This window comes from Simochromis diagramma, unplaced genomic scaffold (genome assembly GCF_900408965.1).
Source record: "Simochromis diagramma unplaced genomic scaffold, fSimDia1.1 OVJJ01000176.1, whole genome shotgun sequence".
NCBI lineage: Eukaryota > Metazoa > Chordata > Actinopteri > Cichliformes > Cichlidae > Simochromis > Simochromis diagramma.
Genome location: NW_024386892.1, coordinates 6,179,506 through 6,192,551, shown reverse-complemented (window position 1 = coordinate 6,192,551; position 13,046 = coordinate 6,179,506). Strand labels below are relative to the sequence as shown.

At 38.4% G+C, this 13,046-nt stretch overlaps 1 protein-coding gene across 2 annotated transcripts in view; it reads right to left on the bottom strand.

Annotated features, from left to right (window-relative positions):
• Window positions 1-2,882: 2,882 nt before the first annotated feature.
• The window catches only part of gfra1a (gdnf family receptor alpha 1a), a 97,440-nt gene continuing 87,276 nt past the window's right edge, over window positions 2,883-13,046 (bottom strand). For both annotated transcript variants that reach the window (XM_040034077.1, XM_040034078.1), the window contains 2 exons: window positions 8,262-8,309; window positions 2,883-6,764 (listed from right to left, as the gene is read on the bottom strand). In XM_040034077.1, the coding sequence (XP_039890011.1) occupies window positions 6,612-6,764; window positions 8,262-8,309 (201 nt within the window). In that variant the 3' untranslated portion in view covers window positions 2,883-6,611. The remainder of the gene's footprint in view (window positions 6,765-8,261; window positions 8,310-13,046) is intronic.

Here is a 13,046-nt window from a genome sequence, read left to right as displayed (position 1 = left end):
TGGTTGGAAGCTGCAGGTGGAGTGGGGACTAATTTTAGTCATGTATTTGTGTGACTATTTTATAGTCTATATTGTGACTTTCAGATTCAGCACCACCTGCCCAGGGGCTCGTCCATGTAAAGTAAACTGGGTAGAAAGAGACTTACAAAGGGGAGCTATAAGGTTGAGATTTATTATTTTAATTGGTACCATTCCAACATGTTAGATTTTGGTGCTTTGGTGTTTTCATTAAACATAGACTTTTGTTTTTAAGCATGTCTCACACCTCAGTAATCCACACTTCTCCTCCAGGAAGTAGAAAGAAAATGTCACTTTTAATTGTGTTATCTGCTCTTTGTACCCCCTCAGGGTGGAACAGAAGCAAAGACAAGTTTGTAAAGTGGACAGAACTGAAGGGTAAAGTATGTTTTTGGAACAAATTAAGTCTTTCCACTTGAGGCTGCCATATTAATTACATCATTGTAGTTATTCTACTGTATATTCTGCTTGATTCTCGGACATCGGAAATGTCCATGCAAGACTAATCTTTGAAGGAAATCTGAATTGCCAGGGTGAAGAGAAACAGCCAGTATGATTCAACTTGTTTCTTTTTCCACAAATGGACTCCAGATGAAACAGATTATAAAATAAATAAGTTAACCCAATAGAAAATGAATGTAAGCAAACCTACAAACAGTAACAGATCTAGAATCCCCACCGTTCTTTTACCAATTGTTGTCTCTGAGTGAAACAGCCTTTATTTTAAACTGATGTAAAACAAAAACATCAGTTTGTTCTACAAAATCGATTTTTCACTAGATTTGCAAAGTAACTGGTACAGTAACCTAGATAATAAAGTATAGTTTAACAGGGATTTTGGAGGTTGTGCATGGTGGACCTCGACAGCAGAAAGTGGATTAGCACGCACAGCAGCAGCTCTAGATAGCCGAAGTGGAGTTCAGTAGACTGTATAACAAAAAGTTGGGTAAACTGCTAGTGAAATAAATACATTTGAATAAATATCAATAGTAGTAAGAGTTTCCATGAACTGAGCAGGCACAGTTTTGTTTTGTATGTGGATGTCTGCAACTTTGATACAGTAAAGGAATAAATAAATGACATCTGTGTTGAAACTGGATATGGAAATGTATTCTTTTGTTCACTTACGCTTTACAAATGCTGAACACAAACTTCAGACCAGAAATGAGAGTCAGCAAAGGAGTGCACACTTCACTTATAACTTTCTTTATGTTCCTGTTGCGACCAACGGTTGTGAACTGGTCTCCTTGGCAATAATAAATAAATAAATTACTGAAACAAATACGTTTTCTTTCTGCGTGTATGAAATTTGTTGTATAGTTAATGGCTGCACATAAAGAGTGACTTGAACACAGTGGTAGAGAACGATGTCTTTAAAGAATAAGCAGCAACAAAACACCTGGAAACACCAGTCCATCTCAAGCTGTAGCTGGTTACTTTCCACGGATCACCTTATTTTAGGCATTAAAAATACTGTGAGTCAGATATTTTTTGCAGCTTGTTGCATTAAGTGATGTGGCATTTATGTTCACTTCCCCAAATTAACAAATTCTTGGCTAATGGGTTTCCAACTGCAAACGCTTAACACAGTGCTTGGTATTAATGGGTGAGGATGTGCAGTTCACTTAATGGAAGAGAAAGTAAACTCAAATGTCAGACTAATTTGATGACATTTGATGACGATGCACACAACAATTTCCCCCATCGTGCTTTTCTATTATACAATAATGTTTTATTCATATTGCTTAAAATGCATCTGCAGATGTGCCCAATGCCAACTATCAACTCCATTTTTATGACACATTTAGCCATAACTGGGAGCTCGAGGGCCAGTATTTACCTGTTCGAAGGAGTTTTTCAGCCCACTTTCTGAATCTCTGCTACAGAAGTGCTCCAAAGCACTAAGTATTTGGAAACCTTTCGTGAAAACCGATTCAGAAAGGAGGTGGAAATGAGGAGGGATAGACAAAAAGTGAAATGCTGGAGGAAGTTTGGCCTCACAGTGCAGTAGGTCAGTTTTTTTGTGCTTTTTCTAAAGTGTTTTCTTGGTAGGGAAATTTTAACAGAGCAAGGTAATTTCTTTATGCAGTTAACGTTACACTCAAGTGTTTCCAGAAAATCAGCAATAAGACCACTCGAGCCAGGTGCTTGAGTCCAACCCACATATTAATGACTCCTTAAGGATTATTAAGTGCAGTTGACATGAATATTTCCTTGCTTAAAAACGCCAAAAAAAAAAAAAAGCCAAAAAGTCCAAGTCTCGGCATGTGAACCATACTTCTGGTCATTAAATTATTTAAAATAAATAATGGCCCCCAAAGCCGTTGAATGGAGGCTCTGGTGTCGTAGACTCAAGATTTTGTGCTTAGAGCTTATATATACCTAAATAAGATGTAATTGATCAAAATGCTGCACATTATCTGTACAAAAAAAAATATCTACAGGAGTATGGATCTTGCCTTCTTTCTTTGAAAGTTTTTCTTAAAGTCCAGCACCTGCCACAAAGGTCTCTGGGATGCGTGTACCCTTTTGTTCCCCGCGGTTCTGTTTCTCAGCACGGCGCCTCGGATAATATAGTATTGCTGTGTGCTCACTCGGTCTGCTGTGACCCCTCCTCCTCACACCAGTTGGTCAAAGCTAAAAAATTGTGCGAAACCTCAGATGACTCTTACTTTATCTTTGGGTTTCCTCTGGCTTGGTAACCCAGGGTCAGCTGCATTAACACACATGATCTTATCGGCCTCTCTGGATCACCTCACACGGCCTCAATGTTTCTTTAATCCTGCCCACCTCACCTGCCTTTCCCACGGGCCCGGTGCCTACCTTTCATGTTTCCACAGTGAAATAACATCACATACAAGCAGTCTGGGTGATTTAACAGTTTTTAATTATAACTTTTTGTACAACAGATTTTACATTTTCACAAGCTAAGAAGTTGATGATGCCACATAGCTAAGGGAGTCTGCAAACTCAAAATCAAAAAAAGCTGGTATTTCTGGTATTTCAAAAGAACAAATGGGACTGTGAAGGACAGCAAATATTTTTACCATCTCTACTGTTTGTTTGGTCCAAAAGTGGGGATCCTTTCATTGTGAGGAAGTGTCCCCAGTTTTGAGGCCTTCTGTGATCAGAAAGCACTGAGTCACTCTCATATTCCAAAGACCACGAAGACACGGCTCTGGGATTCAAATATAAAATGATCACACATACTCTAAGACACAGTTCTTAGAAATGCAATCAGTCCTGGGCAGGGCTTTTTGTAAAACAACAACAACTAATAAGATTTCTCTTTAACTTTCCATCCAAACAGACATTCAGTTTGTGGAAATCATCCCACGTCCCCAACCATCTTCAAACACACCATTAAAAAAATCCTTCCAAAGCATGGTCCGGAATATATTTGTCCTTAAATATTGATTTCTAACACCATGCAATGAGTTTTCTGTCTTCCTTAACTTCAGCATAAAAAAAATAACCATTTAAATCTTTAGCAGGTCCATCTCATTAACTTCAACTCATCAAAAGAGCACAAATTAGTAAAAGATAGAAAAATAAGTGTAATTTTTATCCAAACAACAAACAAACAAAGAAAAACCTGTCAACACTGCATTTTAGCAACGTCATAAATGGGGCTATGGTACAAAACAGTATGCTTAGGAAATACAGCTGTTTTTAAGGTACAGTAAGAGAGTTATAATGATATCCTCTGCCTCAGATGCAATAATATTCCATAATCATGTACATACTGAGAGAAATATACATTTAAGTTGTTATAAAAAACAATATTCTGGCTTATTCAATGTACTCTATGTTGTATCTGAATGTCAAAATAGCTCACAATGCTCTGAAATAGAATATTATCAGACATTTATTTGTCCAATTCATAGTTCCAGCCAAGTACATACAGTGCATATACCATGTTTATGCTCGGTAAATAACATTAAAGTTCTACTATACATTAGTTGTGTTTTGAGAAGCGACATAAACCTAAGCAGCGAGTGATGAGTATCTTGTCAGTGGCTAGTGCTTAACATGCCACAGAGATGTGTGTAAGTATCCCGATCACAGAGAAATCTGTCAAAATTAAAAGCTAAGATTTTATTTGCCTCCAATGGAAAAGCTGGAAAAATGATGCCACAATGCCGTGTTTTTCCTTTTTTAATTTTTTCCAGTAGTCATCCAAAGTAGACGCACAAAACCATTAATGATTTCCATATAGATCAGAAGACAAAAGTAACCATTTGCTAAACTCCTGCCTGTGCTTAAGGTGTCAAGCTTTGAAGTCTGTTCAATATGACAAAGTGGTGTTCGTCACAAAGAGCAATTTAACAATATTTGAAAAGTAGGAAGGGTGGTATCATCTCTTGACGCTAACGTTCCATTTCAAATACCTAAATCAACTCTTAAGTTGATATTCTTTATAATTCAAATTAGAAAATTATCAGGTTATTAACAACTAACACTGTCAGATCAGGACTCTTTGCCCTCAGGAGCATCATCCACGGAACATTTACCAAAGTTAAATCTCATTCTCAAAACTGTTTCTAGTTTTCCAAGTTTCTAATGATGACATATTAGAACAAAATAATTTGTATTTCCACGTCTGCTAAATGCATGCTCACGGTTTCCCTGGAACCACAACAGGCTGTCTATTGTGTGTGCGTCTTGTTTTAAAGCAGCTTGTACTGAACTTTGGATACTTTCTTGTTATGTATTTGTTTGTTTTTGGAACTAGAAATGACAGATTAGGACCACAGAGTCAAGTGCTAAGCTGTTAGCTAACACTAACAAGTTTTCTTAGGAAGGTGCACCCACAGACTGAACTGTCACACTGCACAGACACATATACCTGTTGATAATATTCAAGTAATATACAACTAAAAGATGAGAACTTCCGTTATTAAAACTGGAGCACAGAGTTAGTGGACAAACTATTGGCCAAATTAACCACACAGGAATCTTGTTTAATAAGTGATCACACTAGAAATGCTCCAAAAGGTAACACCACCAAGAATATGGCCGAGGGGTCAAGTTCAGTGACCTGAATTAGCTGAGGTGAAGGCTAGCAAACATCTAGCATATTTCAGGCAAACAGCACAGCTTATATTAGGAAGCAGAGTTGGCGTGTAGCCTGCAAATGTACAACAAAAACCCTCATTTGAGGTTCTCGTTCTCTAACCAGTAAATGTTAATTATGTAAATAAGCTTGTTAGTTAGAGATTATAAAGTATCTGTGACAGATCTTTGCTACTTAAAATGAAGAGGAAACTCTGCCTCTTTTATGTCATTTGAAACTCACCATACTGGAATTAATTAGCAACAGTGACTACGGCTTATGGGGTTTAGCAAATGGTCAGCTTAAATTTAACATTTGCTCTCTGAACATGCTTTGACAGTTTTACAATTGAGGCAATAAGTTGTAACACAGAAGTGACAGAAGACGATGTACTGATGGATGCATGAGTTAGTGCTGATTACACTCTACAGCAGCAAGCCTGCTTTTTTGTCAGCTCTGGTTTTTGTGGGCTCGATGCAGTGGCGTTCATCTAAGCAAAAAGGAAAATTCAGGTAAAACTTTAGCAGCTTCTGTCTTACCTTCTCCAAAAGAAACATTAAACATGGTTTGGACAATTGCAAGTATGTACAATCACTAACGAGTGGAGTGGATTCAGCCGTCCACAGCAGCGTCCCGACCTGTGATCGCTGAGCAACACGCCGTTTTATAAAGTGAAGAAAGGGAGCCGAAAGCCTCGGACCGAGTGTGTTGCTGTGTGTTTCTGTCTGACTGTGTGAAAATGTGCATCAAGTGTTTGTGGGACTTTGCCTGTGTGCTTCTGCCAGCGGCAATCTGTGTTCAGTATGAGCTACAATAAAAACAGTTTGGGCGCTAAACTTCTCTGACGTTTTAAGTTAATGTATTTTGTCCTAAAAAAAGAAAATTACTTTTTTTCGTCAAGTGACATTTAATTCAGCTCATAAAAATGTAAAATACCAGATCACGCCATTATCAAAACAGACACAAACCACAGAGGAGATGGAGTAACACCTAAAAGGCTGCCCAAGTGATAATATGTAGCCATTACTGAACTCACTGTGACTTTTAAGCGAAAGATCCCACCTATAGCCTCAACACACAAACAGACATGGGTGAAAACTGATCAGACAACTCTGAAAATTGATGTTCGTTTACATTGCGTTCCAACAGTCACATGCTGTGGTTTATTGGAATGTAGTCCTCCAGTATTTTCTCATCTCTGCCCAAGTGAGCGGGGTACGAAGCCGTTTTAAATCACCCCTTTCTCCGACTAACCCAACGTGAGCACACAGTCAAAACTTGAATTAACATGTATAGCAGATCACTGTTTTAGCACACAGCAGCAATGCTAAAAAAAAAAAGAGAAGAAAGAAACAACAAAGCTTTTCAAAAATTCATTTAAAAAAAAACAACAAATCAAAGCAGGAATTAAAAGACAGAATCCAAGAGAAAAAAGTACAACAGGTCTAACTGAAAAGAAAGGATATAATTCCTTGTTTGTCTTCTTCTTTTATACAAATGTGTTTGTCAGTCTGTTTGTTGCTGGGAAGTGACGCAGCTACAAATTGCCTTGCCAGGAAAGCACCGGCAGGCTGCAGTACCACAGCCAGAACAGCGGGGGCAGCAGGGAGGCCAGGCCCTCAGGCCGTCTGGAGGCAGCCGAGTTTCTCAGGATGGCGTTGGAGGTACTTGGACCATCTATCTGAGGGTCCTGTTAGACAGGTAGACAGAGATTGGAGAAAATGAGCTCAGCGTGGTTCTGAGATGTCCCAGAAAGATTATGTTCACAATATGCAGGTGGCATTGCAGAGGAATTTAGGAGGAAATGCAAATGCCTCAACTTTTGCTTATTTTTATTTTATTTTGTTAATATTATGCCTACATACTCATGTTCACAATGTTTAAAATGTCTTCAGCATTCATTTGGTGTGGCACACTAAACCATGAAAAGGTTGTTTTTATAAGTAAAATGCCACCGTGGAAAGTTAAAAAGTAGAAGTGTGTGTGCGTGCTTAAATTTGCATGTGCACCACGTGCTAGTATGTGTATACAGGACTTCACCAGCGGTCTTTGGCTAATAAAGCTGCAAGCTAACGGCTGGGTCATCTCCCCAAGACCTGGCCCTGCCTCTATTAAATGTCAGTCCAGTGCATAACAGTGCCTTATTATTGTACAATGACATTTACAGTGAACTTTAAAAGCCACCAGATAAGCAACGATCCCATTTCAGCCTCAAAGGAACTACAAAGAACAGGAGTTTACAAAGAAGGCAGGAAGGATTGCTGTGGCAATCACTGTCAGATGGAGGTCAGAGACTTTCAGCTGGGTCAGATTAGAATTGGTGATGATATGATAACTTGCCGATTGCCTTGTGGTCTTGAATGAAATTGTCGTATCAAATGAAAGGGCAGAACAGTTTGAGCTTTCATCACCGACACAAGTTATAGGTTCTCTTTGTGCGATACTGTATCTCAAAGAAAATCTTTAATAGCAGTTTTAACCTGTAACATCAATATAAACCAAACGGCCACCGTAATAAAACCTCCCGTCTAAAAAAGCACAGGTCCCCCTCGTGTCACCAAAATAACCCTGACCCTTTGGAGATAGATACAAGACCTTTATGGCGAGTTTTCTTAGTGTGCTGTGGTGTAGATGTGGGGATGTTGGCAGCACATCTTCTGTTTCTGTTACTTTAAAATGAGCGAGGAGGAGAATACCTCACACATATTGTGGGATACTAATTTGGACTCAGGGCTGGGTGAAGACCTTATGATCATGTGAACAAGTGTGATATTATTTATCTGGGTGGTATGTGTCACAGTAACACCCACATGTATACCAGGAACACGTTTCCCTAGCAGAATCATTAAATTATAACGAGATTATCAATGTTAGTTACTTTGCCTGTCAGGGACAGCGTGCTGTGGATAGATACTTGCAGAGCGGTGAAACATACTTTAGATGGATGCTTTCCACTCTAGTTATTAACTTTTACTTTAATGTCAAGGTTTTGGTATAACTCTTATCAGAAGGTCTACATTTTGTTGCTTTGTAGATGCCTTTTTAAGCGTAAAAGGTTTACTTAAATACATCTCTAACCTTACTCAAAACACATAGTTGCTCTTCATGTGCTAGACATTCAGCTTATGCTTATTCTTCACTTTATACAATAGATTTGTAGTACAACATTCACCGACATTGAACTTACCACACAGATGACGCCATCGGCACTCGAGTTTGACTGCGATTTCTGAGCCTGCAACAGAAGGATACAATCAAACATCTCAACCTACAATCAAGCTTATATCTGCAAATGGCAGTCGGGTTATACGTTACTGAAGTTTCAAGGTCGAGAGTCTGAAGTGTGCATGTTACATCACAAAACAGAGACTGTCAGCAGAGAATCAGCAGCAATTAATTTGCTTTGTTCAACAATCAATGCAGCAATATAATTTTAATTAGACTGAAAATATTCTGTCAATGTGTTTTAACAACAGGTGAAAACACACGGATCGGTGTTCAAACACTGTGACTGTGACTAAACTTCAAACAACTATCACATTCATTCTGTGCATTTATGAAAGCTCGGTGCTGCTCTGATCATAAAAGCAGATTGGAACCTGAAGCTGAATTGGAAAAATCTACAGTAACCTTGCAGAGTTTACGCTGAGAGCCTGTTAAACTTTTAAAGCCTCTGATATTTACACAAGAAGAACGAGAGTGAGCGCAGGGGGACAGTCAAACCCCCACTCTGATTTGATCTCAGATTTATCATTCAGCAGCTGTCACACAGTCAAATACACTGCCTTTGAGTCCCAGTCTGTCACACACACACAAACGCTTTCACCATGTGCGTAAATGAAGGTTAGGGACTGTTCTGTGATGACAACCATGACGGATAATTTGAAGGCTTAACTTTTTTTTATGATTATTACGAGAGTACTATTAAAATTACAGCATACGTAGATATCATACCAAACGCAGAAATGCTCTGTGATGCAGAATGCAACTCTGTGGTTGAGCCCAGCCAACCATGACCATCCAGTTTTTCAACAAAATGCTTGCTGGGTTACTTAATTACTACTTAATAACTGTGTGTCAGCTAATATTAGTGTCCTTCATTTTTTATTTAGGAAAAAATGTAGAAATGTATTTGTATTTTGTTAAACAGTGTTGATTATATCTAACAATATATCATACAATCACATAAGGCAAAAGGTACTAAACTAGAAATTGCTTTTTACATCTCTAGCTGGTATTTCAAATCATACAAAAACATACAAAATACAGTCCTGATCAAAAGGGACGGTCGGTTTTAACTGGAAATAACTTTTATCATATCTAAGAGATCATCTTTAAAGTAAAGAAGCAGCTTCATTATGACAACTGTGGTTTCAGTGTTGAAGTTAACCACCAGAGCCCAGAACTTAACATTACTGAAGGTTATTGTGGCATCATCTTGACAGAAAACAGAACAAAAAGTCAGCAAACATCCAAAGACTGGAAGTTTGAAGTCTAGAATCCAAACTTCAAGTAGAACAGAAACTAATGCGCCGCAACCAGCGTTGGAACATACATCAAAACCTCTGAGTTCACTTTGCACGAGATAACTGTGAACAGGGAATACAAAAGAATATATTTAACTGTGTTGAATTCAGTGTTACTCGGCAGAGTACATGAAAAAAATATATAATGGAAAAAAAGAGCAGCAATGGAAAAAAAGAAACATATATAACATCGTGACAATCATGTCCTCTGGGTCTAAGCTCTTCAGGCAAATTTCTAAACAGATTAGAAGTGATTACCACTTTTGCTGATTGCAAGCCCACCATGAGCTGATTTACTGATTGGCAGTGTAGACCTTGTAATCAGCATGTGAACATCTTGTATTTTTGTTGTGCATTTGGTGAATTAAGCAGCTGGTTATGAGTTTGCTACCTGTTTTTCTTTTCTACCTCCAAGAAAAGAAACTTTATTTTTCTCTTTTCTTCTAATGACCTGCACACTGAATATATGTATTGAGGATGGATGCTGTAAGTGAAACGCCTGTGTGTATACAGGAAGTAGGTGTGACAGCATAATAAATGGCTCCTGTATACAGTATAGTGAATTCAGGCCAAAAATAGGGATGCACAGAATGTAGCAGGCATAGTATTATAGAAAGTGAGAATGTGTATTTTGTTATTATACCCATGCTTCAGCGCTAAAGTGAAAAAAAAAAAGGGTTGGGTGGAATGATGTCTATAAATCATGGTGTATTTGCAGGCCTCTGCACAACGACCCAAACAGCAGAACAAGCTGAGATTTTAAAGCATTGTCAAGGAAAAAATAACAGCACAATGACTAAGCACAACTTGCATCAGGTTGTGTTTCCTGATTAGGGCCCATCTGTGTTTACCGCCATTGTGCTAAACGTTTCCCCGTCTCATCACTGAAAGAGACGATAAAGTTTTACAGCTTGTTGCTGAAGTTTCGAATCCCGAGGGCACCGAGTGTTTCGCTGCAAAACGTTGGAAAATCTTAATCATGTGAATGTGAATCTTACATCGCACATAGATGTAGGCTTCCATCTGCCACTTTATTGCTTTTATGATTGCAACATCTTCATGATGACTAACAAATTCAGCAATTTAGATGCAGATATTTGTAAGATTTGCATTGTTGCAACTGTGAATATTAGTCATTCATGTCTTTATAAGATTTTCTGGTGATGTTAAAAGTGTAATGTAATAATAATTGTGATTTAAAACTGACAAACATAGCAATTGAAACACATTTATTGCCTTAGCTTCCTCTTGGACTTTTGAGCCATTTAGAGTTTTCGTCTTCTTTTACAAAGACATCAAGTCCGTTAACAAATATGTGCATGGGTGGAGGTCAGCGAATTCAAATACACATTGCTGTTCTTTGTTTTGTTTTTCTGATTTACTTCCCTGTTTGGAAAAGTCACATTAGCATGTAGAACATTTCCATATTTGTCCAGGGTACTTCCTGTCTGCTTTGGAGTCAACTATATTTATAACAACAAAAAAAGAAAAAAAGAGAAATCAGGCTGACAAAGCCCTGCGGTTTTTAAATGTGTGCTGATCTGCACACATTTATGTGTATGTGTTTCTATGAACATGTGTGTAAATTTTAGCCCTTTTGTGTGAGGAAAGAAGAAACGCGGCAATTCTAGTATCTTAATTTCCTGTAAAAACTAAAGAGGATGAAAGCGTCTTCACATTACCGCCAAAACAAAGACACACAGTGGGGAAATTAAACAGAGAGGAAAGTACCCTCTCCAGCACAAGAAATGAAGACAAGAAAAAAGAAGCTGGGTCTCTTCTAATTCAGCTGGCAGCTTGAGAAAAACACTTTTCAGCCACATGTTTGAACATTTTATGGGAGTCAAGTTCGATTTATAGACACTGATAATTTGAAAGGTCTCAGGCTGGTTATTCTCCAGCCCCTAAAAATATAGATCCCACTGGGAGGTGAGGAGCTTTCAGCTTTTAACACCTTCAACATTTTTTCTCTCCCCTTTAATTTTTTTCGTCTTTCAAGCCGGGGTAAATGCACTTCAGATCTGCCAGATTCTCACTGGCTGAAAGTGGAAAGGTTTTGAGTCAGTGTTTAATGGTGATTGTTCTGCATGTTTGTGCGTCTGTGTGTGTGTTTGTACAGGAGAGAGATCAGTGAGGAGAGTAGAGTGAGTTTTCTTGACAGGCCTGTCCCCCGAGTGTGTCATTTCAACAGCATCGTCCGCATTGATGCTTACACACACACACACACATTTATAAAAAAAAAATAAATAAATAAAATAAAATAAAAAAATCACACACATACATGCAACAGCACTCGAATATACCACACACACACACATACACACACACACACGGACACAACAACTCTCTCATTAACTTGTATTTGACGTGGTATCAGAGCAGTGCCAACAGCACACACGCATCAGTACACTACCAAAGCTCATTATCAGTGCAGACTGGGTGTTTGTGTGAGTGCGCTTGCCTTTGTGTGGATTTGTGTGAACAGGCTTGAGTGTGTAATTGCATCTATCTAGAATATCTGTCTGTTAACTTAACTTGCAGGGCTTCATGGCTGCTTATACTGTCTGTGCCTACGTGCATCCTAACTTTCCTCACCAACATACATATTATATGTTGCAGCTATCACTTTCACATAGATTAAAAGCTATGCTATTCTCATACTGAGTAAGTAATGTGGAGAACGGCCCAGCATAGCCAGCTACATTGCTACTAAGACACTTTGAAGTGTTGGCGTGGCGCTCGGTAACATCACCTCAGAACCACATTACTGGTTGATTCTTCTCTACATCACTGAAAGCAGCCACTACTGATATGTCCTGCAGCAACAAGTGTTGTTCAGTGTCAGGTTTAGCTCTCAGCAGACTTTTTCACCTTCTAACCTCTGATATACATACAGCAGACCTTTGTAGGACTTTGAGCACCATGGTATGTAAGCCAGGTTTGCAAAGTCATCCTTTGTCATTCTGGTACATCACTGTAATGCCAGCCCACATCAGATCACCAAGAAACTGGCCGATTTTATCAATGGCATGCTATTTGTGCATCTGCACGCCACTTTGCAACTTGCTCAACTTCCTTCATGCAGTCAGTCATAGTTTGTCTAAATGTGCGTCTGTAGTTTCATAAAAATCAAAAAGATTAAACATAGAAAATATACACAGAACTAAAAGTAAAACTAGCTAAAAGCAAAAGATGGTAAATTTTCATAATTATTACTTTTATTAATGAATTTTTAATGTCACAGTTGTTCTGCCTTCAGTCAGGTGCCCAGTTTTCCATGATTAATGCAGCTCTGGCTTCAGTGTTGTTCTAATTAATATTTTAAATATTTAAATAAAACATGTTTGGTAGGTTAATTAAATTCTAAATTGGCTGAAGATGTTAATAAGTAATGAATGTTTGTCAGTCTTGCTTTATCAGCCATGTGATAGACTGGCGACCTGTCC